General features: G+C 36.0%; 1 protein-coding gene and 1 pseudogene across 7 annotated transcripts in view; one reads left to right on the top strand and one right to left on the bottom strand.

Moving 5' to 3' along the window:
- The window catches only part of SLC9B2 (solute carrier family 9 member B2), a 94616-nt gene that overhangs the window by 29543 nt on the left and 38172 nt on the right, over positions 1–26901 (top strand). For 5 of the 7 annotated variants that reach the window (XM_030915042.1, XM_030915045.1, XM_010363331.2 and 2 more), the window contains 8 exons: positions 240–382; positions 1597–1724; positions 3072–3247; positions 5261–5367; positions 6810–6959; positions 18678–18786; positions 21599–21735; positions 24047–24270. In XM_030915042.1, coding sequence (XP_030770902.1) covers positions 240–382; positions 1597–1724; positions 3072–3247; positions 5261–5367; positions 6810–6959; positions 18678–18786; positions 21599–21735; positions 24047–24268 — 1172 coding nt within the window. In that variant the 3' untranslated portion in view covers positions 24269–24270. Of the gene's footprint in view, positions 1–239; positions 383–1596; positions 1725–3071; positions 3248–5260; positions 5368–6809; positions 6960–18677; positions 18787–21598; positions 21736–24046; positions 25149–26901 lie in introns of those variants that run through there. The other 2 variants (XM_030915072.1, XM_030915059.1) reach the window with 1 other exon arrangement.
- LOC115896309 lies at positions 3722–3890 on the bottom strand (annotated as a pseudogene).

Here is a 26901-nt window from a genome sequence, read left to right as displayed (position 1 = left end):
GTCTCTACTAAAAATACAAAAAATTAGCCGGGCATGGTGGCAGGCGCCTGTAGTCCCAGCTACTTGGAGGCTGAGGCAGGAGAATGGTGTGAACCCAGGAGGTGGAGCTTGCAGTGAGCCGAGATGGCGCCACCGCACTCCAGCCTGGGTGACTAAGCGAGACTCCGTCTCAAAAAAAAAAAAAAAAAAAAAGAATAAAAAAGAAAACTAACTAGACATGTTTGATTTCTTCATTCAAGGCATGCTGCTTGCAGGGTTTCTCATCAGAAATATCCCAGTCATCAACGATAATGTACAGATCAAGCACAAGTGGTCTTCCTCTTTGAGAAGCATAGCCCTGTCTATCATCCTGGTTCGTGCTGGCCTTGGTCTGGATTCAAAGGTATGATGTGTAAATTTCTCATTATTAAATAGGAATTTTGTTTCTTCAATACTTCAAGTATCTAATAGAATCACTAAGCATTAGGAAATGGATGTGGACACTTCACATGACATTCTTGAGAACAGAATAGAATTTATTTCATGGAGGATTGTTTTGCAAGTAGGACCTTGTGCTTTGCAATAACTCAAAAGATGGTCTCATTTTCTTCCTTTTTTTTTTTTTTTCTTTTTTGAGATGGAGTCTCGCTCCGTCACCCAGGCTGGAGTACAGTGGCTTAATTTCAGCTCACTGCAACCTCTGCCTCCCAGGTTCAAGTGATTCTCCTGCCTCAGCCTCCCAAGTAGGTGGGATTACAGACATGCACTACCACATCCGGCTAATTTTTGTATTTTTAGTAGAGACGGGGTTTTGCCACATTGGCCAGTCTGGTCTCGAACTCCTGACCTCAGGTGATCCACCTGCCTCCACCTCCCAAAGTGCTGGGATTACAGGCGTGAGCCACTGTGCCTGGCCAATCTCATTCTCTTTCTTGGGGAAAGGTAGAGTCTGTCAATGGGGCCAGCACCAAGAATAAAGGCCCCACTTTTCTCTGACATAGATATAGACCATAGTTATAAATAATGCTCATAGGGGAGAAAATAACATATTTTTGGTTTGCGAAGCCCTATGCAAGTGTTCAGGGCTAACTATACTAGCTCAGGAAACTGCCTAATATATAGAATGAGTCTCAAGTATGCCTTTCTAATGCTTTTTTTTTCATGTATGTTTTTTAATACAGGAATGAATTTTCTTGGGGTATTAGGCTCTTCACTTTAGTCTCATTCTGGAACCATAGATTATAAATAAAAATAATGTGAAATTAGCTAGAGATTTTGAACACAGATGCTGAAAGCAGCCTGCCTGGGTTCAAACCTGACCCCATCACTCACCAGTTTCATGATCTTGGGCGGATGACTTTAGTCTGTGCCTTTTCAGATGAGGACATCTAAAAAAATGGGGATAATAGTATTACCTATCTTAAAAGGTTGCAGTGAGGACTAAATAAGCTGTCTGTAAACACTTCGAGTGCTAAAATGTTTGTTAAATACAACTCATTACCTTGAAAACTCATGATGACCCAGACATTGCCCATATACTGAAGAGAAAGTGTTGAAGGTCATCTTCTCTGCACATCTTCAGAGGATTCTATTAGGATGTCTACTTTTCTATTTCAGGCCCTGAAGAAGTTAAAGGGCGTTTGTGTAAGACTGTCCATGGGTCCCTGTATTGTGGAGGCGTGCACATCTGCTCTTCTGGCCCATTACCTGCTGCATTTACCGTGGCAATGGGGATTTATACTGGGGTAATGATTGTTTCTTTGTCATGGAAAATATGTAGGGACATTTAGGGCTTTCTCTGATTCCATACAAGAGAATGCATGATAGAATTTTCTTATAGATATCAGAAAATGCAACATAGATGTTACAGCATAATCTAAATATTCTAACTTCAAAATTTTCCACAGGTAACCTAATCAGTTCACAACAGTCTTTACTCTTGCACTCTAGAGACGTAGGTTAAAATGTTATAAGCATGACATATTTGCTTGATAATTGATTAAGGCAAATTAAAAATAGGCAAAAGAACACTAAGAGTTCTGTACCTAAGGAGGGGCCAGAAGTTTATATGTTAGTAGGCGCTAACTATATGAGTTAGCGCCTACTATTCAAACTGTTGAAATCGTGGTCTTTTGCCTACACCTGATTCAATGCCTGTTAAAGAGATACTGGATTCCACCTAAAGTCTGGACAAAGGATAAAAAACACAGCAGCAGTGATCAACAGCTACTATTGTTTTCCTCCTGTCATCAGACTATTATGACTTGGCGGTTCTGCCATCTCTTCCTTCCACTGTCAATTCTTCCAACGGTTAAGAGCCACGCAAAGTAAATAAATAAGAAAGGACTTAGTAAGAATTTAGTGCTAATAAGTAGGCAAGAAGTAAGAAATTCTTCTCATGGTTAAGACTCTGGAACTCTCCTCTCTGGATTCAAATCCCAGCCTTGTGATTTTCCAGTGTGTGATCTTTAACAAGTATTTAATCTCTCTGTGCCTCAGTTTCCTCAATTATAAAATTAAGATAGATTGTATCTATCTTATAGGGTTGTTGTGAGGATTAAATTAGCCAATACCTGTAAAGTGCTCAAAATGTTATCTGGTACATAGTAAGTACTATAAAATGCTTTCAGCTGTTACCACTGCTGTGGTTACTGGTATCAGTGTGACTGTCATATCATTTTCTTCTAATATGTTGCCTTATTTGACATAGCAAGCCCTGATAGAAGGCCCAGCATCACTGGGTTCCAAATCAGAAAGTCCATGCATTGCTTTTCAAACCTCATAACATGAATTTTTTGTTTAAAAAAGCCAGCATCCTGGGGCCTACCCTCATTAGGCCTTCTATACCACTAGTAAATATATATTTTTAGGCAACCTATGTAGTCCGAAGCAGGTTGTCTGTGGCTACATTTTGAAAAACAGTGTTCTGTAGAAGTTTTACACATACATGTTTTTCTGGATTCATGCTTCTCTGCCATTTGAAAGACTATAGTTGTCCAAAGTATAACCCATAAGAAAATGGAGGGTATTATAATTTCAAAATAGTAATAAGTAAGATGTTATCATAAATATTTAAAGTGCTGTTTGCCTAGTTTTGTTTTAGGTGCTGTATCTCCAGCTGTCGTGGTGCCTTCAATGCTCCTTCTGCAGGGAGGAGGCTATGGTGTTGAGAAGGGTGTCCCGACCTTGCTCATGGCAGCTGGCAGCTTTGATGACATTCTGGCCATCACTGGCTTCAACACATGCTTGGGCATAGCCTTTTCCACAGGTAACCTAATCAGTTCACAACAGGCTTTACTCTTGCACTCTAGAGATGTAGGTTAAAATGTTATAAGCATGACATATTTGCTTGATAATTGATTAAGGCGAATTAAAAATAGGCAAAAGAACACTAAGAGTTCTGTACCTAAGGAGGGGCCAGAAGCTAGCTATCTTTACTCTCTTCCTCCCTCTAGATAGAGACTGCTCAAGTAGCATGCAGTAGGTGCAGTATGGGGGGCAGGGGCGGGGGAGGGGTACAAGGCAGAAAGATTTAAAGAACAGTTTCTGCTTGAAGTGATCCAGGAACGTTCAGGCTTCACACAAAAGATGTGTGGAGACTTCACACAAAAGATGACTAGGTTTTTCAAGGAGCACAAATGACAGAGAGCAGTCCAAGTGAAAGGAACAGCATGCCTTTAAAATAAGAACAATTTCTCTTCTCTCCTCTTCAGCTTTTTATGGTAATAACAGCAATGATTTTAATGGATGTCCTATTAATATTTAGTAAGTGTCTGAAATTGAGGCATTTTGTTTCAAGTATAATAAAAGAGGACCTTAAGTTATTTTTTTTCCCACTGTTGTTCAACACCTATATTAAACTGATGTGAACAGATACTACACTTGATCTTAACCAAAAGGCCAAAAGCAGTTCAACACTTATTATCCTTTGGTACAGCACAAATTTAAGTTCATTTCTTAATCTTATGTTCAAAATTGGGAAATAAAATTTGCAACATTATATGATTGAGAAAGTATAATTGTAATCTAAGTTTAGCTTCACATTCTGTAGTGGGAACACATCTTCTTGGCAGGTTATACATTCTTGTTATCTCCCTATAGTTATCTTCCCATTCTATGATTGTGTATGATTTATGCCTGTTACCTAGAATCCCACCCTTTCTCATTGCTCTGGAGCCTGCCTTCCATTCATTCTCTGGTAAATTGATTTTCTCAAAACATTGTTTTCATTACATTTCTTTCTTGTTCGAGAACCCTTGAGGATGCTCTGTTACCTATTAAGTCAAACTCATACTCCTATTTTTAATGCTACTACACATATCCAAATTTATGTTCTTACCACTTTCGTGGTATACACCTTTAAAACAATTTTTCTCAGCCTTAGCATCACACTAGAATTACCTGGGCGGTTTTTAAAAATACTCTTATGTAGGTCCTATCTTAGACCAATTAAATCAGAACCTTTGGGAGTGGAAAACAGTGCAGCTTGGATTAGGAACCACAGCTTTAGAGCAACAGAGTTTGCATTAGAATCATGGTTGTGGGAGGAGAAAGAACAGAGGCAGTCAGGTTTTCATAAGCTACAGCTCAAAGAACCTTCCTAGTTGACTCTGCTGTGTTTCCTCTCCCGGCACCCCCCCCCCCCCCCGCCCCCTCCCAACCCCACCAACTAAGTGTGGTCCTTAGACCTTTTGGATCTGAGCTCTGCCAGACTTACTGAATCAGATTTTTAGGGGTGGGGCCCAAGACATTTTTTTTAACACCTCAATATACCAGAGACTAAAGCTAATTAGCTACTTTCTACACATTCATAGTAAATTATTGCCACAATAGCTTAAGCATAATGCTACTATCACAGCTAGATGCTTTTAACAGTCATAGCATTACCTGGTAGAAAGCTATCCTAGCTAAATAAAATTACTTCAGAGGTAATTTTATTTAGATAAGAAGGATGATTGCCATAATAACAAGAGACCACAGAAACTAGTTAGTACATTTTTTCTTAGGACAGTCTGTGAAGAAGGGCTTAAGTGTGGAGAAGCTTTAATATAGTTTTCTGCACAATGTGCTAACAAAAAAATTTTTTAATTAAAGTTTCCTAAATCCTATATGCTATGGGGGGAAATGTAGGTTCTACTTACATATTTAAGAATATGGAAAGCAGAAACTGTCTTTAAAATTTTTCTTCTTTGTAATTAGATGCTTTATGTTGATGATTGTGGAATAAAACTTTTATTTGTTGGATTTAGAGCTCTTAAGTTTTTTTAAATGTATTTTTCAGGCTCCACTGTCTTTAACGTCCTCAGAGGAGTTTTGGAGGTGGTAATTGGTGTGGCAACTGGATCTGTTCTTGGATTTTTCATTCAGTACTTTCCAAGCTGTGACCAGGTGAAAAAATAATATGTGGGAAAGTTGTGCTCTTAAATATCATTGGGAAAACATTCTAGAACACTTCCTTCAAAGACAGATGTGAAGGGCATGTTTGTGCAAGTGGTCCCTCATTTTAAAATTGCTCACTGCCATCCATGAGATTTATGAAGTGGGCTCAATATGGAAGATTTTAATGCAGTCCTGTAATGGGTTTCTATTTTATATTCTGTACATTTCAAATTTCACTGTAAAACAAATATCAGTTCCAAAGTAATAGGATATGCAAGTTTTTTAAATGTTCATAATACTCAACTAAACACAGATGTGTAGTAGCTTTTTTGTACCCTTTTTTAGTATCAAAATACCTTAGATTCTAGCCAGGCCTGGTAGTCCCAGCTACTCAGGAGGCTGAGGCAAAAGGATCCCTCTGGGAGTCTGAGTCCAGTCTGGCAACATAGCAAGAGCCCATATCTAATACATACATGCATACACACATACATAAATCAGTCAGTCATCATCTAGTGCCACTTTGTTCAGTAGAGTAGCCACTAGCTACATGTGACTATAGCAGATACAGAACATTTCCATCATCACTAAACATTCTGTTGGAAAGCACTGCTCTAGTACAACCCACAAAATAGTTCATAAAGAGATTTCTATTACTATGACCATTTTACTGATAAGGAAATTGAGGCTTAGGCAGGATAAGTGACTTGAACAAAGTCACATAGCTAGAAAGCAGTGGAACTGGGAATGAACTCAGGTAATTCACCTTCAGAGCTTCATGCCTTTGCCAAGTCAAGCACTTTTAAAGACCTACTTTCTAAAGTGATCAAGAAGTTTAAAAGCCTGGATAGGGAAAAGTAAAGGGAAAAAGGTACACAGTTCTTAGACTTTAAAACAACAGCAACAAAAACTACTGTCAGTCTAGAACCTCTTAAAGCTTCCTGGTTTTCAAAGATTTAGAAAGAAAAACCAAGGGGGCGTCAAATTTAAAACAGTAAACATAGAGCCTGAAAATAATAGAGATATATATTTAACCTTTACACAAACCCTATGATGTAAATGCTTTCAGGAAACAAAGCTTGGAGAGGTTAAGTAATGTGACCACTACATACGCCAATGATGTATAAAAGATATAAGTTTAACCTTGGTCTGTCCAGCTCCAAAGCTCATGTACTTTTTTTTCTGCTACTTCATTAAGTCCTGTTAAATTCTGCATTGATAACTGCAGAGGAAAAGAATTGGTGTTCCTGAAAGAAGAGTTCACCTTTGCAGTGTGCTAACTCTGCTTTTGTTGAAGAAAAGAAAGTAAATGTTATGTAGTGCCCTTGTTTTGTCTATTTATATAGATATTTTAATTTTTATTTTCTTTCTAAATCCTAGATATGGAAAAAAAATCAATCATTAAAAATCAGGGATTTGAAATAATGGAGCAAATGAATTTTTTTCTCCTAAAGGACAAACTTGTGTATAAGAGAACATTCCTTGTGCTGGGGTTGTCTGTGCTAGCTGTGTTCAGCAGTGTGCATTTTGGTTTCCCTGGATCAGGAGGACTGTGCACGTTGGTCATGGCTTTCCTTGCAGGCATGGGATGGACCAGCGAAAAGGTGAATTTCATTTTAAGTTTTTCTGCTCATGACTCTTTTCTAATGAGATTAAGTTTGCTTTCCAGATACTTTCTTAGTATCAAATTAATAAAATATTTCATTATAAAAGCTGTATTATATGCATATGCAAATGTACACCCAGTGTTCATCTTTTTTTTCTCCTTACACATCAATCTATAACTTGATGCCTTTACTTAAAATATATCATGGTCATACTACAGTAATGCCTTCCTTATTCTTTGTAATGGCTACAGAGTATTGCATTTTATAGATATTTATGTTGCTTCTAGTTTTCTGCCAAGATAAACAGTGCTTCAATAATATATCCTTACATACCATATTTCATAAACTCTGAGTCTGTCAGTTGTAAAAAACACAATTATTTCATATCAAGAAAGAAAAAAATTAGTGCCAATTAAACTATAACATAACATTCTAATTTCAGAAATGTTAAAATATAAAAATATGTGTCTTAAAATCAACAAAATATAGTATATATTTTAGTTTATACAATAAATTTCTAGAAATAAGATTGCTCTAGGAAAGAGGACTCACATTTATACTTTTGATAATATCAATTTGACCTTTTAAAAGACTGTACCAATTTATGTTTTTACCAATATTATGTGAGAGGATCTGTTTTTCTGATCTGAGTATAAGTCTTTGAGATATTTGCTGATATGAATTAAAAATATATCTCATTATTCTGATTTTCATTTATTTATGCGCAATGCTAATCATATTTTCATATGATTACTACCCAGTTTGTTCAAAAGCCTTTGCCATTTTTATAAGGTTGCTTTGGTTTTTCATACTGATTTTCAAGATTAAGAATGTTCATTTGGTTTATATGTATTATGGAAATTCACTGGTTGTCATTTATTTATTTTAATTTCCAGATGCATTTTTGTAGATTTCAACTTGATAGGATCATATGCTATTCTGCTTAACAAAGATGTCGGTGACCTAAAATAAATGCAGCTGTATCATTTTGAGATAATCTTATAAAGCCTGAAGACAGCTGTTCAAAATAATTAAGCTTAAGTAATTAAAATAATGCCATATGAAAAATATGGAAACGTTATAAATTTTGAGATGAGATATATAATCATAACTCAATTAAGTGGATCTTGTGAGGATCTTCCATAGACAGCATTCATTTTGGGTAAATAACATTCATTCTCATAACAGTGTAACAGAAATGCTTTCTATCACCACCTCTTTAAAAATCTTGCTCAAATTGAAAGCAACTCATTATATTATACTGTCATGGGTAAAAAGATAAAAAGGAATTAATAAATTTTTATTGCTACTCTGTATGGCTCTGTATGAGGCACTAAGTGGATGTGGTCATTTATTTTTGCAAAAATATCTTTGAAAAAGTATTATGATTTCTACTTTATAGAAGCTATAAGTCAGAAAGACTTAAATAATATGTCCAAGGTCACAAAATTAGAAAATGGCACTGAGATTTAGGCTCAGATTTATTTGACTCCAAGGTGACTTATACTATGCTATAGTACAACTGTAGCATTATTGTGCATGACACAATTTTATATTTTGACATCTGTTTGAGTAACACTTACCATGTATATTAAAACATAATTCTAAACTTTTACAGTTTAAAATTTAGTTTCTAAATTCATAAATGATAGCATAAAAAGAATAAACAATGAGAAGGAGCAATATCATTGAAACAGAGCATAAAAACAGTTTTAGCAACAGGGAAATCAAAGAGAGACTGATACCTCCTGCAAGTGGGCACTGGATAAGAGCACAGAAAGAAAAAGGAGGGAAAGGGAAATTTTAATCAATTCCAATTACACTGTATTCAGAGAAACTGTAATGTGGTTATCTAGATATGATTCTTATAAACCAAACCATTGTTCCCTTTGTTTATATTTCCTGTAGCCCTGCTACATAGAAGGTCAGTGTAACCCCACAACCAGAAAGATAACTATTAACATTTTTTAAAATATTTACCTCTAGTAACTCTCCTATGTGAATCTCTTTATCTACACACATGGATGCACCATAGTTGGTTTTTTTTTTTTAGCTCATTCCTTTATGTATAGTTATAAGGTTATTTCCAGTCTCTGCTACTTTAAATTATGCTGAAATGATCAGAAATTGATCACTTCCTTAAGGAATATTCCTAACAGTAAATTTTGGGGGTCAAATAATATGAACATTTTGAGGTTTTTGACACATGTTACCTAACTGCTTTCTAGAGTTCTATCCATTTACTTTTCTTCCAGTAAAATATGAAGTACCTGGCTCATTACAACTTCACCTTAGAACAGTTTTCTCAAACTTTAGCAGAATTACCTAGAAGGATTGTTAAATTAGAATTCTGGGCCCTATTGCAAATTTCTGATTTTAGACTGTGGTGGGGCTTGAGAATTTGTTCTTCTAATTAATTTCCAGAAGAGGCTCGTGCTGCCAGTCTAGGGACTACACTGAACCACTGGCTTAAAATATTATTCCTTTTAGGCCGGGCGCGGTGGCTCAAGCCTGTAATCCCAGCACTTTGGGAGGCCGAGACAGGTGGATCATGAGGTCAGGAGATCAAGACCATCCTGGCTAACACGGTGAAACCCGGTCTCTACTAAAAAATACAAAAAAACTAGGCGAGCGAGGTGGCGGGCGCCTGTAGTCCCAGCTACTCGGGAGGCTGAGGCACGAGAATGGCGTAAACCCGGGAGGCGGAGCTTGAAGTGAGCCGAGATCCGGCCACTGCACTCCAGCCTGGGCGACAGAGCGAGACTCCATCCCAAAAAAAAAAAAATTATTCCTTTTAATCTTTAGCCACACTGATAGGTAAAAAGTTGCATCTTGTTTATTTTGTGTTTCTTTAAACAGTGAAATTAAACAGTTTTTCACATATTTAGCCACTTTTTTTTTTCTTTTTCTTTGATAGGTCTTTTGTTCATTATCTTCCAAAGCATAATGTGTGTTGATTATCCATCTGTAAGATACACCCCCAATACACACATCTATATAAGTGATGACAGTCTTCATTACTCTGGGCTTATCTTTTATACACAGCATATTCAATAACTCCATTTTCTTTATTGGCAAATTCATTTTAGTTTTGACATTATGAAAAACCCACAAGAAGATACGTTGTAACTTTTTTGTGTTTTTCTATGTTTTGCAATATATAAGCCATGTCTGATGTTCAACTAGTCTAAAGTGTTATAATCAAAATATAAATTGTGGCCTTTGTCTGCACTTTAGAAATAAAAAATAATTTGATACAGAAATCTTTTTAGTCCTTCTACTTTCATTACTATTCTGAGTGTATGAAATATATTCGAGGACTTCTGTTAAACGATTAGTCCCAGCAACAAGTCTAAGTAATCTTTGTACCTTTTTATATTGTTCACTTTTAACACTTAGATATTTTACATTTTAATGTAGTCAGATCTATCAGTCTCTTATAATAGTTTTAATTTTTTTTTGAAGAGCTCTTTGTTAGTGAAATATATGTTATTTATTCTTAACAATAATCTTGAAAGGTAAATATTACAGCAACTTTTAAAATCAGGATACCAAGGCTTACAAATACTAAGTATATTGTGAAGTTCAAAAATATTTGACCAGAGGACAAAAAGTAAGTGGCAGAGCCAGGATAAGAATATACCATTTGAGGCTGGATGCGGTGGCTCACACCTGTAATCCCAGCACTTGGGGAGACTGAGGCGGGCGGATCATGAGATCAGGAGTTCGAGACTAGCCTGGCCAACATGGTGAAACCCCATCTCTACTAAAAATACAAAAAATTAGCCGGGCATGGTGGTAAACGCCTGTAGTCCCAGCTACTCAGGTGACTGAGGCAGAGAATTGCTTGAACCTAGCAGGCGGAGGTTACAGTGAGCCGAGATCGTGCCATTGCACTCCAGCCTGGGCGACAGACCAAGCCTTCGTCTCAAAAAAAAAAGAAAAAAGAAAAAAAAGAATACACCATTTGAATATATCAACATGGTTCCCCAAAGAAAGGAAGGAAAAGTAATGTTTATTGACTCTGTCATGCGGCAGGCACTCTCCATATCTTTTCTAATTTAGTACCCAGGAAAGTTCTTATTCCTGTAGGAACCAAACCAAAGTCCTGAGTTTGGATTCCTTTTCTTACCTTATTCTAAAGGATAGCATAGGGCCAAGAGCTCCAACTCCTCAGGCCAATCTCAACTCTACAGCTTTTACTAGGTGTGTCTGACCATGTACAAGTTATTTAACTTCCCAGTGATGATGACAAACAACTTCACTGACTGGAGGATTAGGTAAAATAACCTATACAAAGCACTAAGAAAAGTGCTTAATCATAGAATACATTCAGTAAATAATAACTCTTATTATTTTTATAGTTACCTCCAGAACAGCATGATATCATACTAAGAGCATAAGATTTAAAATATGGAGATTGGGATGCCAATCCCAGTTCTACGACTTTCTAGCTGTATAATCCCAAGCAAGTCATTTGCCTTCTCAAATAGTCAGTTTTCTCAACTCTAAAGTGAATACAATAATCATCTAAAAAATTGCTGTAACTATTATGTGAGAAAATGGAAATGACACACTTGTCAATTCTACAGTGCTGTAGCAGTATTGTTGTTAACTTATTAGACTTTGAAAAGCTAAAATATTTTATAAAATTCTGTTTGTGTCCATAGTTTTCTGATATTATTTTATACTTTGTGCTTGGTTTTCTTATAAGCATTAATCTTTCCATTTGTTTGTTGTATTCAGATGCACTCACCTTTTTTAAAGCTGCTTCTCTTTGTTGTCAAATCTAGTGCTGCTTCTAATGACTTTTACAGATTTTTTTGATACAGTATTTTGGATTTTCTGAATCTTAAAATGTTCTTTCAAAAAAGTGTAAACTTAAGTAGATATCCAACTCATGAGGAAACTTCCATTTATCTTAACTTTCTCCTTTCTTGGTCCTTCAAAGTAATTGATATTTTTTCACATTCTTACTAATGATGCATACAAACGTGTCAAATGACCTTAATTTTCAATGGACAACACAGTCTTCATTACCCTGGGCTTATCTTTTTTACATAGGCTATTCAGTGACTCCATTTTCTTTATAGGCAAATTCATTTTAGTTTTGATATTATGAAAAACCCACCAGAAGATACATTTTGACTTTTCTGTTTTGCAATATATAAGCCCATGTCTGATGTTCAACTAGTCTAAAGTGTTATAATCAAAATACAAATTTTGGCCTTTGTCTGCACTTTAGAAATAAAAAATAATTTGATATAGAAATATTTTTAGTCCTACTTTCATTAGTATTCTGAGTATATGAAACACATTTGAGGACTTCTCGTAAACAATTAGTCATGGCAACAAAAGCCTTAGTAATCTAAAATTAGTAGAGTTGATTCTTGTTCTTTACTGCAATGAGTATCAACTAAAGTCTTACGTTGGCTGGCTGCAGTGGCTCACACCTGTAATCCCAGCACTTGGGAGGCTGAGGCAGGCAGATTACATGACCTCAGGAGTTTTAGACCAGCCTGGGCAACATGACAAAACCTTGTCTATACTAAAAATACAAAACTTCCCCGGGTGTGGTGGTGCACACCTGTAGTCTCACCCTACTTGGGAAGCTGAGGCAGGAGACTCACTTGAACCCAGGAGATGAAGGTTGCAGTGAGTCAAGATCACACCACTGCACTCCAGCCTGGGCGACACAGCAAGACTCTGCCTCAAAAAAAAAAAAAAGTCTTACCTTTAGCTATAATATACTCAAAAAACTAAATTAAAAAGTAAAATTTAAAGATATGTGGAAGGGTGTTAACTAGATCGTAGTTTTGGCAGAATTAGTCATTACATAATAAATTATCTTAGATGTTATCTAATATATACCTTTTGTTCTACAGATGAGAAAGTGGGGTACTGAGAGGCAAGTGGCTTGCAGTTAGTGGTGGAAGGTTCAAACCTAACTCGTTATCTGATGAAAACAACATTTTGCACGCTATAGAAATAGAACTATTAAATAAATCAACCAATGCCCTCACATATGCTCTCTTTCAACACTTGTAAGCTGAATGGAAATAGAATCTTCCCCCTATAAACACACCAGAAATAATACAAATAAAGAATACAAAGAAACATTGTAATCCTTCTTTGTCAAACTGCTGAATATATTAATAGTCCTCATTTTAGCACTGTCAGTAGGTTCTCAGAAGCTGCAACTTGAAGTGAAAGGACAAATAACAAAACCAATTTTACCATAGGCCAATTGATATAAACAAGAGCTAAGTTCCTAAGGCGTATTTCTGGTCACAAAAGCATCACCAAACTTCTGAATAAAAAGCAAAACACTGTGAGTATTAAACATTGAAATAATTGTGATCTACACATACATTTCAGAAAGGTTAATAAAAAGAAGTAAGATAATAGGCCTGAGCCTATCGCAGAGGCTCAGGGCACAAGGGAGCCACCAACCCTACACAGGATGCCATCCCATCACAGGGTGCATTCACACACACCCACACTCATTCAGATAGGGACCATGTAGACACATCAGTTCACCTAATGAGAACATCTTTGGGATTTAGGAGGAAACCAAATTACAGAAAATGCTTGCAGATATGGGGAGAACATGAAGAATTGATTTCTTTTTTCTCATTATTGGAGAGAAACAACGTTGAAAGAAACGACATTATTTGAGGACCTGGTGTATATATTGCAGATCCTTAAATTGTGTAATTATAAGCATTGAAATGTCATCCAAAAATACAGCTTCTTTTTAGTTATGAGAAAATCTGTTCTATGTAAATTCTTAGACAGTATAACAGGTACTGCTCAATTGCCCTCCAAAAAAGCATTATCAATTTGCCGTCCTGTCAAGTGGTAAGTTTCCTTACAAAGTCATGAATACTTTTCATTATTAAAACTTTTTAGTATTTTTCCAATGTGGTGTTCCCCCTTGAAAAAAACAAAAGGCATGTCAATTTAATTTGTGTTTCATGATTACTCAGTATTAGTGTCTTAGATTTTGTGACTATTTATAGCTCTTCTTCTGTGAATTAGTTGTGCATATGTTTTGCCTATTTTTCTTTTTTTTTTTCTTTTCGTCTTTTATTTTAGTTTCAAGGGGTACATGTGCAGGTTTGTTACATGGATAAATGATGTGTTGCAAGGGCTTGGAGTACAGATAATATTGTCACCCAGGCAATCAGCATACTATTTGATAGGTACTTTGTCAGTCCTCACCCTCCTACCACCCTCCACTTTAAAATAGGCCCTAGTGTTTATCAGGCCCTTCTTTGTGTCCCTGTGGACTCATTGTTTAGCTCCCACTTATAAGTGATAACTGTGGTATTTGATTTTCTGTTCCTGCATTAATTAGCTTAGGATTATGGCCTCCAGCTCCATTGATGTCACTGCAAAGGACATGATTTCATTGTTTTTTTTTATGACCGCATGGTATTCCATGGTATATATGTACATAGTGTATATGAGTCCTTGCCACATTGCTTGTTCTTGTTGGCTTTGTGACATATCAGATGATCGTAAGGGTGCAGCTTTATTTCTGGGTTCTCTAGCCTGTTCTTTTGGTCCATGTGTCTGTCTTAGTACCAGTACCATTACTGTTTTAGTTACTGTAGCCTTGTAGTGTAGTTTGAATTCAAGTAGTGTGATGCCTCCAGCTTTTTTCATTTTTTATATCTGCATAGTATTCCATGATGTATCTGTACCACATTTTATTTATCTATCTACTGTTGATGGGCATGTAGGTTGATTCCATGTCTTTGCTATTGTGAATAGCGCTTTAATGAACATACACATGCATGTGTCTTAATGGTAGGATGATTTCTATTCCTTTGGGTATATAACCAATAATGGAATGGCTGTGTCAAATGGTAGTTCTGTTTATTTGAGAAATCTCCAGACTACTTTCCACATTGGCTGAACTAACTTACATTCCCACTAGCAGTGTATCAGCATACCCTTTTCTCCACAACCTCACCATCATCTGTTATTTTTTTACTTAATAATAGCCATTCTGTTGGTGGAAGTGTAAATTAATTCAACCGTTGTGGAAGACAGCGTGGTGATTCCTCAAACACCCAAAGACAGAAATACATTTGACTCAGCAATCTTATTACTGGGTATATACCCAAAGGAATATAAATCATTCTATTATAAACACACAAGCATGAGTATGTTCATTGCAACACTATTCACAATAGCAAAGACATGAAATCAACATAAATGCCCATTAATTATACATTGAATAAAGAAAATGTGGTATATATACCCCATTGAATACTATGCAGCCATGAAAAAGAAGATCATGTCCTTTTCAGGGACATAGATGGAGTGGGTGGCCGTTATCCTTAGCAAACTAACATAGAAACAGAAAACCAAATACCACGTTTTCACTTAGTGGGAGCTAAGTGATGAGAACACATGAACATGTAGAGGAGAGCAACACACACCGGGGCATATTGTAGGGTGGAGGGTGGGAGGGATAGGATCAGGAAAAATATAACTAATGGATACTAGGCTTAATACCAGAGTGATGAAATAATCTGTACAACAGATTCCCATGACACAAGTTTACCTGTGTAACAAACCTGCACATGTGTCCCTGAATTTGAAATAAATTTCGCAAAAAATTAAAAAGTATCAAAAGATGTACAGTTATGTTTCCTTTGAAATTTGGTCACCCAGTTTACTTCCACAAGCTCAGATATTGTGGTTAATTTTAAATATTAAAAAAATAATAATAGCCATCCTGACTGATGAGAGATGGTGTCTCATTTCGGTTTTGATTTGCATTTCCCCAATGATTAGTGATGTTGAGCATTTTTATATGCTTGTTGGCTATATGTATGTCTCCTTTTGAGAAGTGTCTGTTCATGTGCTTTGCCCATTTTTTAATGGAGTTGTTTTTTGCTTGTTGATTTGTTTGAGTTTCTTAAAGATTCTGGACATTAGACCTTTGTCAGATGCATGGTTTGCAGATATTTTCTCCTGTTCTAAAGGTTATCTGTTTACTCCATTGGTAGTATCTTCTGTTGTGCAGAGCTCTTTAGTTTAATAAGGTCCCACTTGTCAATTTTTGATTTTGTCACAATTGCTTTTGGAGTCCTCATCTTGAAGTCTTTGCCTGGGCCAGTGTCCAAAATGGTATTTCCTGTATCTTCTAGGGGCTTTGTAGTTTTCGGTTTTACATATAAGTCTTTAATTCATCTTAAATTGATTTTGTATATGGTGTAAGGAAGGGGTCCAGCATCAATCTTCTGCATATGGTTAGCCAGTTATTCCAGCACATTTAATTGAATAGGGGGTCCTTTACCAGTTGCTTGTTTTTGTCAGCTTTATCAAAGATCACATGGTTGTAGGTGTGCAGTTTTGTTTCTGGATTATCTAGCCTGTTCTATTGGTCTATGTGTCTGTTTTTGTACTAGTACCATCTGTTTTAGTTACTGTAGCCTTGTGGTATAGTTTGAAGTTGGGTAGTGTGCTGTCCCTGGATTTGCTCTTTTTGCTTAGTGTTGCTTTGGCTATTTGTGCTCTTTCTTGATTCCAAATGAATTTTAGAATTTTTGTTTCTAATTCTGTGAAAAATGTCATTGGTAGTTTGATAGGAATATCATTGAATATGTAAATAGCCTTGGACAATATGGCCATTTTAACAATATTGATTCTTCCTATCCATGAGCATGGTATGTTTTTCCATTTGTATCATCTCTGATTTCTTTCAGCCGTGTTTTGTAATTCTCATTGCAGAGATTTTTTACCTCCCTGGTTAGCTGTATTCCTAGATATTTTGTTCTTCTTGTGGCGATTGTGAATGAGATCACGTTCTTGATTTGGCTCTCAGCTTGTACATTATTGGTGTATACAAATACTGATTTTTGTGCATTGATTTTTTATCCTAAAACTTTGCTGAAGTTGTTTATAAGATCTAGAAGCCTCTGGTCAGAGACTATGAAGTTTTCTAGGTATAGCATCTCTATATTATTCTTGGTATAGTATTTCTGGGTATAGTATAATCTGTGAAGAGAAATAGTTTGACTTCCTCTCTTCCTAATTGGATGCCTTTTATTTCTTTCTCTTGCCTGATTGCTCTTGCTAGGACTTCCAGTACTCTGCTTAAATAGGAGTGGTGAAAGTGGGCATCCTTGTCTTATTCTGGTTCTCAAAAGGAATGCTTCCCCCTTTTGCCTATTCAGTATAATGATGTTGTCTCTGGGTTCATTGCCCATTTTTCTATTACTGTCTTTGTCTTTTTTTATTGATTGGCTAATGTTTCTTATTCTGTTATACATGGTACAGATATTTTCTTCTAGTTTGCACTTTTTTGGTTTATGGCTTCTTTCTCCACAGAACATTTTAATTTTACTCTAGTCAGTTGTGTCACTGTTTTCCTAGAGTCTTTGGCATTATGTGTTACAAAGTTAGTTCTTGTATCAATTAGAGTCCCATGAGGAAAGAGAAATCACATAGTAACTGGAATAGGGAAAGTTGATTATTAACCAAACCAGGGATTCGAGTAACAAGATATTGGCTAGTAAGATGTGAAGACATCCTTAAAGAATATAGGAATAGCTATGCCTATGGCTATAATAGATCATCCCCTTAAGCCTGTCTCCTCCTCATTCCTGCCTGCAGGGCTGAGATCCAGACTTTGTCAGAGCCTAGAGAAGTCGCTGTGGTGCTGTGCTTGCAGAATTTGCTGAAAATCTACCTTCCCAATTTGCAGGAGATCCATCCCCTAGGGTGAATGGGGAGGTATCTTGATCAAGAGAATCTGCTATGAAACTGCCCCAGGAGTATGCTAGGGAACCTAATGGCCACTAGGTGCTGCTGACTGCATGAACTGTAGGACCCTGATACTGGAAAAGCCACCTGGGATGCAGGAATCTAGAGCTAAAGCCACCAGTGCAAGCTATAAGATCTTGATAGGAAGAGCCATAGAAACCAGGAAGAAAAGCACCTTCAGCATGCAATATCTCTTTAGCACACTCTATTGACAAAGTTTAACATGGTGCTACCTGGCAAAGGAAAAATATTTTAAAGGCCCAGCTGTATATTCTGTGGAGCAACAGTGAAAGAGGAATTGGAGATAATGGGCAATAAAGTGATAAATTGCACTGATAATCACTTTAGTAAACCTGGATTTTACTCTTGTGCATGATTTGAGATAATCTTAAAAAGTATTTTTTTTGTACAGATAAAACTGGAAACAATTTAAAGATCTGTCAATAAAGAAATTATTGAATAAACTATGGTACTTCCATACTGTAGATTACTATGCAGCAGTAATAGAGGCATATCTACATATATGTACCAATATTGCAAGCTCTCTGAATCATATTGTTGAGGGAAAGGTGACATACAATTTTAAACTACAAAACACTACTATATATTACAATATGTATACACACATGCACACACACACACACACACGATGTATTCAGAAGTAGGAGTCCTCGTAAGATTTTAAGAATCTTTTTTATTAACATCCATGTGCAAACTAATATTTAGAATGCTAAAACACCTAATGTATCTTAACTATTAGAAAGATCTTCATGCAATTTTTTTGCTCTGTTCTAGCTAACCTTTTAGTTATAGATGGCACAGAAATAAAGCTTATCTCAGGCCAAATAATTCAAACCTCAAATTAATAAAATTCTTTGCATTTGTAACTTCACATAATAAAAATCTGTGTGTGTTTTATTGTTCTTTTAGGCAGAGGTTGAAAAGATAATTGCAGTTGCCTGGGACATTTTTCAACCCCTTCTTTTTGGACTAATTGGAGCAGAGGTATCTATTGCATCTCTCAGACCAGAAACTGTAGGTAAGAATTTAAAAGTGTATTTTGTTAAAATTCACCTTTTTTGGTCAACCTACTTACCAATAAAATCTACTTTATATATTCAGTTGAAATATCTCCAGTTGGTATGTGTACAGTGGTTCCTATTGTCAAAATTATATAAAAAGTTAATTATGATCTAAGTTTTTTAGAGTAGTTGGTTAGAAAATAATGCTTGATCATCTAAGACAGTATATTTTACTCATTTAATATTGTTCCTTGTATATAAAAGTGACACTGCTGACCACTACCCAGAAAATTCAGGCCTTACAATTCTTTTTCCAAGGGTAAGAATATTCATCTAGCCTTGTCCTGAACAAGAGCGAGAATTTTAAAGACAACTATTTAATTCTATAGTTTGTACCCATGGGACAGAAATGCCTGGTTGTTCATTAATTATTTTATTTATTCATACATTCAAAAGCCATCATATTAAAACTCTCTTGATTCAAAACACTGCACTTAAAAATTAATTTTCATACATGTACTCATTATTTCCTCCTTTCCTTCCATCACAGTATTCTTCCATCCATACTAGGAATCCTATCTCTGGCTACCTCCTTCCGAATCTTGTGTATGGATTCTTTCCTTTTCTCATACATCATAAATACCCATGTCACAATTTTCTTCTCTTCAGAATTTAGTCTCCAATCTCTCTTATCTTTTAAAAAAATGCTTCTCTTCTGACACATGCTGCAACATGGATGAACCTTGAGAACATTATGCTAAGTGAAATAAGCCAGTCACAAAAAGACTAACCCTGTATGATTCCACTTACATGAGGTATCCAGAGTAGTCAAACTCATAAATGGTACTTGCCAGGGGCTGGGAGTAGAGGGAAATGGATAGTTGTTGTTTAATGGGTATAGAGTTTAAATTCTGCAAGATGAAAAATTTCTGGAGATTGGTTGCATAATAATGTGAATATACTTAATGATACTAACTATACACATAAAAATCATTAAGATGGTGAATGTTGTGTGTATTTTACTACAATTAAAATAATGTGTATTAAAATAATATGTTAAAATTGTGTATATATAAATATATATATATATAATTTCTCTATTTCACTTCCCCCCATCTCTACCATGCTACCTCTCTCATCTTCTTTTCAGACTTTTCAAAAGAGGTCACTACATTCCCCTTTCCAGTTCAGTTCCCATTTCCTTCTATACATTTTAGCCCAGCTTCTGCCTATCACACAACCTGCCAAGCTCTCACCAAGGTAATATTGCTAAATCCAGTCTTTGCTTTACTTGATCTCTCTTCAGCAGCATTTGCTGCTTTTGACCCTCTAACACTTCTTTATATTAAGTTCTTAAACTTTTTATTTCCCAGTGCTGTTTGAGCCTTTCCTTACACCACATGTAGTTTAAACACTGCCCTTTATCAAAGTTCTTTCCAAGGCCTTCTGTGTCTCTGGCTCTATATCACTTCTCTAACCTTATCTATACTAGTGACATCAACTGTAAACTGTATAATTCCAAACTATCTCTAAATCAATATATCCAGTTGTTGATTGGACAGCACCACTTGTATGTCCTGTTAAACTTCAAACTCAGCTAAAACTTCCTTCTCATCCTCTTCTCAAACTTTCAGTGTTTCCTTCTGGGAATGGTATCAACTCTTTATCTTGTACTTCAGGCTACAGATATTTTTGAATACCTTCCAACCTTGAAGAAATACCTTTCAACAAAGAACCACAGAACTTTCCTATAAAAAAGCCATCTGACAGATTTACAACAGATCCTCCTGCCATGTCTATCTGATGTTTTATCAGCCCTTTGAATTTGAGAAAAGTACTTATCCTTTCTGAGTTTCTGGTTTTTTCAACTATAAAATAATACTTATCCCATAGGTTGTAAGGACTAAGTAAAATAATACATTTAAAGCTTAGTACAGCACTTGGCACAGAGTAAACACTCAACAAATGTTACTTTTTAAAAAATCACCCTAATACTCAGGAGTCATCTTAGCTGTACCATTCCTAGGTCCAGTAGCATGCAGCAGCACTAGTCACAATCCCTTGTTTGGCAAATGATGATGAACTTGTCTTTATCAACAGAGTTCTACAGGACTACATGGAGTAGCTGTATATGTTAACCAGGGATAATTGGGACCAGTACAACCATTACACATCAGTATGGTGAAACAGTGGTAGACTGCCAGTGTCTATTCTGATTGGTTAGTGCCCAGCCAGCTCTGATTGGCTAATTCCCTACATACTGGCTCATAAATACTTTGGATATCACTTCTGGTCTTATACCCTGTAAAGAATTATTGACTTTTGGGGTGAAAATATTACTTTTCCCTCTTTTATGCTCTCTGTTTATACCTCACTTCCTGTATAATCTATGAATTAGTTGTTTATGTTTCTGTCTTCCTCTGACTTTGAGGCAAAGTCTATATATTATACATTTATGTGTACCCAGTACTTAAAGCTTATTACTTATCATTTAATCATATCATTTAATAAATTCTTCTTACACACATGAAAAAGCATGGTTCTTGCTATAAAGCATAATACGTATATAACATTCAAATCTTCCATATAAGAATTCAAATATGCTTAATTTCTGGTTTTAATCTAAGGAAACACCTTATTTTAAATAAATAGCCTGACTGATCCTTAATGTTAATTGTTTTTATATATTCTGCCTAAACATTTTTGTATTTGTAATTTTTTAATGCTTTAAAAATTATTTCTGTTGATGGTTATTTTGAATTAGTTACCATGAGATACAGTTTCTCTCCTAGTATTTTATTATTTCTAAAAATTGAATATTTCTTACAGGCCTTTGTGTTGCCACCGTAGGCATTGCAGTATTGATAAGAATTTTGACTACATTTCTGATGGTGTGTTTTGCTGGTTTTAACTTAAAAGAAAAGATATTTATTTCTTTTGCATGGCTTCCAAAGGCCACAGTTCAGGTATGATGGATAGGATGGCTTAGTATTTTAACTGCTATTTCTGCATGACACCTTGAAATAATGAATCAGAGGGCTTGTTTAAATTTAGTGAAAATAAATAATTGAAATGGATTTATGAAAAGTTTATCCTAATCTATTCTTTAAAACCTATATTTTTGGTATATTCATTCCTTAAATGTGATAGCTCATTAAATTTCCTTAGATCACCAGGGTACAAGTAAAAATCCAGTAAATCCCTATTCTACTAGAAAGCAGTAGTAACAGGAGAGAAGAGTTTGAATTTCATCAGTCAGCACTCTCTAAGTCACCCAAGGAAAGAGTTGTTAACTCTTTTCATGTTAATAGCTTCCAAGAAAAGAATAAAATAGAAATAACATGGTACCCTTAATGTTTGGAGATTTTTTTTTTTTTTTTTTGAGACGGAGTCTCGCTCTATCGCCCAGGCTAGAGTGCAGTGGCCGGATCTCAGCTCACTGCAAGCTCCGCCTCCCGGGTTTACGCCATTCTCCTGCCTCAGCCTCCGGAGTAGCTGGGACTACAGGCGCCCGCCACCTCGCCCGGCTAGTTTTTTGTATTTTTTAGTAGACACGGGGTTTCACGGTGTTAGCCAGGATGGTCTCGATCTGCTGACCTCGTGATCCACCCGTCTAGGCCTCCCAAAGTGCTGGGATTACAGGCTTGAGCCACCGCGCCCGGCAATATTTTAATGTTAATATGATTGATGATCAGTTGAGCTTGACCAGAGTCTTTGTATGTAATGGAGAAAAGATTTATTGAAAAACAACCTAGAAAGTACTGTATTGATTTCCTAGATTATTAGTTGGTATTAATTATTCAGAACTCACTGAACTTCCTGGCAGATGTCTCAATCACTTAACCGAAAATTTGTGCATTCTAATAAACATGTGATAAATAAAGCTATTATAGATAGGTGCTTGGATTTGTTGACCATGCATTTGTTAGAATACCTATGGTTGCTAATTAAGTTAGAACTATATAGATTATGATTTGTTGCAAATGTGATGTATCTTTGGTTGTATATTTTCAGACTAATTACATCAAACAACATTTAACTGTTTTGTCCCAGATTATTTTATAATTAAATATTCAAATTTCTGTTATTAAGGAATTAAAATCAAGTGTTTTTCACTTAGGAGGCTTTTGGGGATGTGTATGCTCAGTAATTATATTCCAGATTTCAATTATATGCTCTTTGCATTTGGGCATTACTCCAGAATTTCCCCCACCCCATCAGACTTTCAAAAACGTCTGAAACATAATGGCTAAGAGTTCTATAAAAAAGTCTCTGGACAGCAATGTGACTAACAAAACTTCAGGAGTTCTATTGTAGAAGAGAAAGGGGGCATTCAGGTTTTTGTGAGCAATTAGTAGTTTCTGCCATTGTGTCTGATGCACACTTTTCTTTTTCATTGTCTTAGAGGCTTACATTGTTCTCTGTGGAATAAGGGAAAACCAGATTAATTAATACATTTTTCCCATCTGCACTGATAATATTGCATTTTACCTCTACAAGAAACTGAGAATTTTCATAATATTTTCCAATAGATACATTCCAAATAAAATATTTCACCAACTTGTGAGGCAAAGAGTTGACCAAATACCTAATAAAATCAGCTTCAAGTTGTCAAGGTGTCCACTATTTTCATGTTTCATGATGTCTGACAATGAGTTTAAGCTCTAAAGCAATATATATTTATTTAAAATTTAAGTTTTCAGTAGGTATCACTGCATGTTTTTCATCTTATTTTTTAGTTCCAAATTCCTAAAGATAAAAGGAGATGACCAATAATTTTCATCTTTATTCAGGAAAAATTTAGTACATAGAACTTTATGTTATATTTAATTAATATTGTGAGTCTGGATTTGCTTTGTGTTTTGAAATGTATTTTACTGATATTTATGTAACCCTGCCTTACACAGATAGGTACAAATGAGTCATTAGTATGTTCCCATGCAAAGGCAGAGAGTTTTTAAATCATCAGAACCAGCTGAGCTGGGCACAGTGACTTTCTCCTGTAATTCCAGCACTTTGGGAGGCTTAGGAGGGAGGATCACTTGAGGCCAGGAGTTCAAGACCAGTCTGGGCAACACAGCGAGACCCTGTCTCTAAAAAAGTAAAAAACCAAAACAAAAAAAAACCAACCCTGCAATACACTTTGAAAGAAGACTAAAAGAACTTTCTTAGTTGAGCAAAAAACCAACCAATTGGCTTTTGCAAACAATAAAAAAATTCATTTTTTAAATGTGCTTATCTTATCATGATTCCATCTTTACCCTTAAACTTTTATAGGCTGCAATAGGATCTGTGGCTTTGGACACAGCAAGGTCGCATGGAGAGAAACAATTAGAAGACTACGGAATGGATGTGTTGACAGTGGCATTTTTGTCCATCCTTATCACAGCCCCAATTGGAAGTCTGCTTATTGGTTTACTGGGCCCCAGGCTTCTGCAGAAAGTTGAACATCAAAATAAAGATGAAGAAGTTCAAGGAGAGACTTCTGTGCAAGTTTAGAGGTGAAAAGAGAGAGTGCTGAGCATAATGATTAGAAAGCTGCTACTTTTTCGAGATGCACATTGAAATATGTAATGTTTACGCTTAAAATGCAATAGAACCAGAAGTGTAGCTATTTCTTTAAACAGCATTTTTAGCCCTTGCTCTTTCCATGTGGGTGGTAGTGATCTATATCACCAACCTTAATCTCTCTACCTTTTTTTTCAAACACCCCTTCATCATCCATCTTAATTTGCATAAGGACATACCTACTTTAATATACTACCACAGTTTACAGTTAACACGGGAAAGACCAGCTTCAGTATCCTCTTCAGCTAGGATTGCTCTAAATTTTAACTTTCACAGTTTCCTGATTCATATTTGCCCAGGCTCTGATGCTTTGAATTGGTTTTGGCTCTTCTTTTTTGGTTTTGTTTTTGTTAAAATCATAATGCAGTCGCTCATGAATTTCTACCCTCGTTTTCCCTGATAATCTGCCTTTTCTCCATTTCTCCTTCCCTTACTACCTTTCTTTAAATTACTGTAACTGATTGGTCCCACCAAAATTTTAAAGTACATGAAGTATCTTCATTGGTTCATCCTCTTGCCCCCTCCAGATGTCAAAAAACTTTATCCTGCCCCCTAGCTGACCACACAGGTTCCTTTATTTCAACCGCCCATGTGAGTCTACCTTCCCCTAAGGAGTGCCCTAATCCAGCCCTTTTTTTATTTGTTTCTTATGACCCATATCTTTAGGCTCTTCCCATTTCTAGGTGGAAGATAGGTAAGTTTCAAATCTATGCCAGTCTCATGAATATTACATTAGGGTAATGTGCTATAATGAAGAAACAAAAAATACAGTGCTTAAAAGAAAATAGAATTCTGTTTCCCTCTAATGAAACTGACTGGTTGGTTAATACTAACAGGGTTACTCTGCTCATGACGTCTGCTCAGAGTCCCATGTCTTTCTGTCCTGAGGCTCTGCCATGTCCTAGCTTAGGACATGGCTTAACCTATTTACGCCAGAGGTTGCAAACATTTTTTGTGAAAAATCAGACCTTGGCGATGACCTTGAACAATAGGATATAAATAACTCCCACAGGCTTAGCGTTCTAATAATGGAGCACTAGGCATAAATGGGTTAAAAATGGATCTCTACCATGTCTCTTTTCTATCTCTCAAGAAAAATGCAAGTATAGCAAAGTATTTTTGAGGAAGGGATGTGGAAGCTGGACACATCTCTTCTCTTACATTTATTGGTAATGATCATATCCAGCTGTGAGGCAGCTAAGTGTTGTCTCTAGGTAAGCATTCATACTCCTAGGAGGAATGGAACATCAGATTTTCGGGGCCAGAGTTTCCACTGTGTTGGATGTTACCATCACTTAGTAGCATATTCTTACATGCAAACAAAAGCTTTTGAAAGACATTGCCTTAAACCAAAAGAGTGACTTCTGTGGCAGGAATTTCAGAAATTGTGACTTGCCAGCAGAGAAAATATTAGAAGAAATACTTACCTGCATAGATCATATTTTATCCTACTTTGTAACAGGCCATCTCTGCTTTTGTGTATCACTCCTAAGTTCCTCTGCACTCTAGGTCATCTTCTGTGTAATTACTGAAATGATCACATTCACATACAGTTTACAGTTTTTATCATGTTATCTGTGTACCTGAAGTGTTTATTATATACTTGTCATATCCTATCTAAACTCCTTGACCTGGAATTCAAAGTTCATTTTAATCTTGAAGCAGATATTAAATATGTATTAGATTAATGAATTATGAATATCCTAATCCCACCAAGTTGATCTGCGTAAATAAAGCCTGTCCATTCCTCTCTTCATTAGACTTCTGTTTGAGCCCTATCCACCATGGCTTTCACCTCTATTCAAAACTAGTTTAATATTCACTTCTCCTAAATAGCCTTTAATTTTATGTCAGCTTGACTTTGGTTACCCTATGTATTCCTTTAATGTTTATGCTCTTGGTTTGGACTTGATTAATTTATACCAAAGGTCAGATAAGTGTTTTGAACTGAACTTCATTGGTTAAGTGCACTTTGCTGGGGGCACCATAAACTTAATAATCATCTGGTCCTCTATTTTCCTGGCTTTAAAAGTAGATGCATCCAAAAAATACTTACTGAAAGCTTTTGAGATCCAGGCACATCATCAAGAATAATATTGTCCCTGTCCTTAAGGATTTAACAGTCCAATAGAGATGACAGACAATTAAACAAGAGAACGCAAAACAATATGATAAGTGCTATTATACAGGAACTACAGGGGTGCTAGGGAGCTCATGGCAGCAGTATTCAATCAATCCAAGGGTGGTGGAGTTTAGGCACAGCTTCCTAGAGAAAGTAGGGTATTGGCTAAGGGATGATTAGGACTTAGCCAGCAAAAGGGATGTGAGACCAAAAAGTATTACACTTCATGCTGTTTCCCAGGTCATCAGTGGCATTTTCTCCAAGTAACAGGCTTGGAATATTTATTAACTTATACAAAATACAGTTAGTATAACCAAATCAGAATGCTGTTGAATATGTTTAGGGCCCCTAGGAAAATTCGAAATGGAGGTCCACAGAGTATAGAAATGATTGAAGGACACCTCAAACAGCCACTGCCAATACCTGTTTCATTTTGCAGGTC

Source organism: Rhinopithecus roxellana, chromosome 2 (assembly GCF_007565055.1).
Source record: "Rhinopithecus roxellana isolate Shanxi Qingling chromosome 2, ASM756505v1, whole genome shotgun sequence".
NCBI classification, from domain to species: domain Eukaryota; kingdom Metazoa; phylum Chordata; class Mammalia; order Primates; family Cercopithecidae; genus Rhinopithecus; species Rhinopithecus roxellana.
This window is presented reverse-complemented; position numbering and strand designations above follow the sequence as displayed.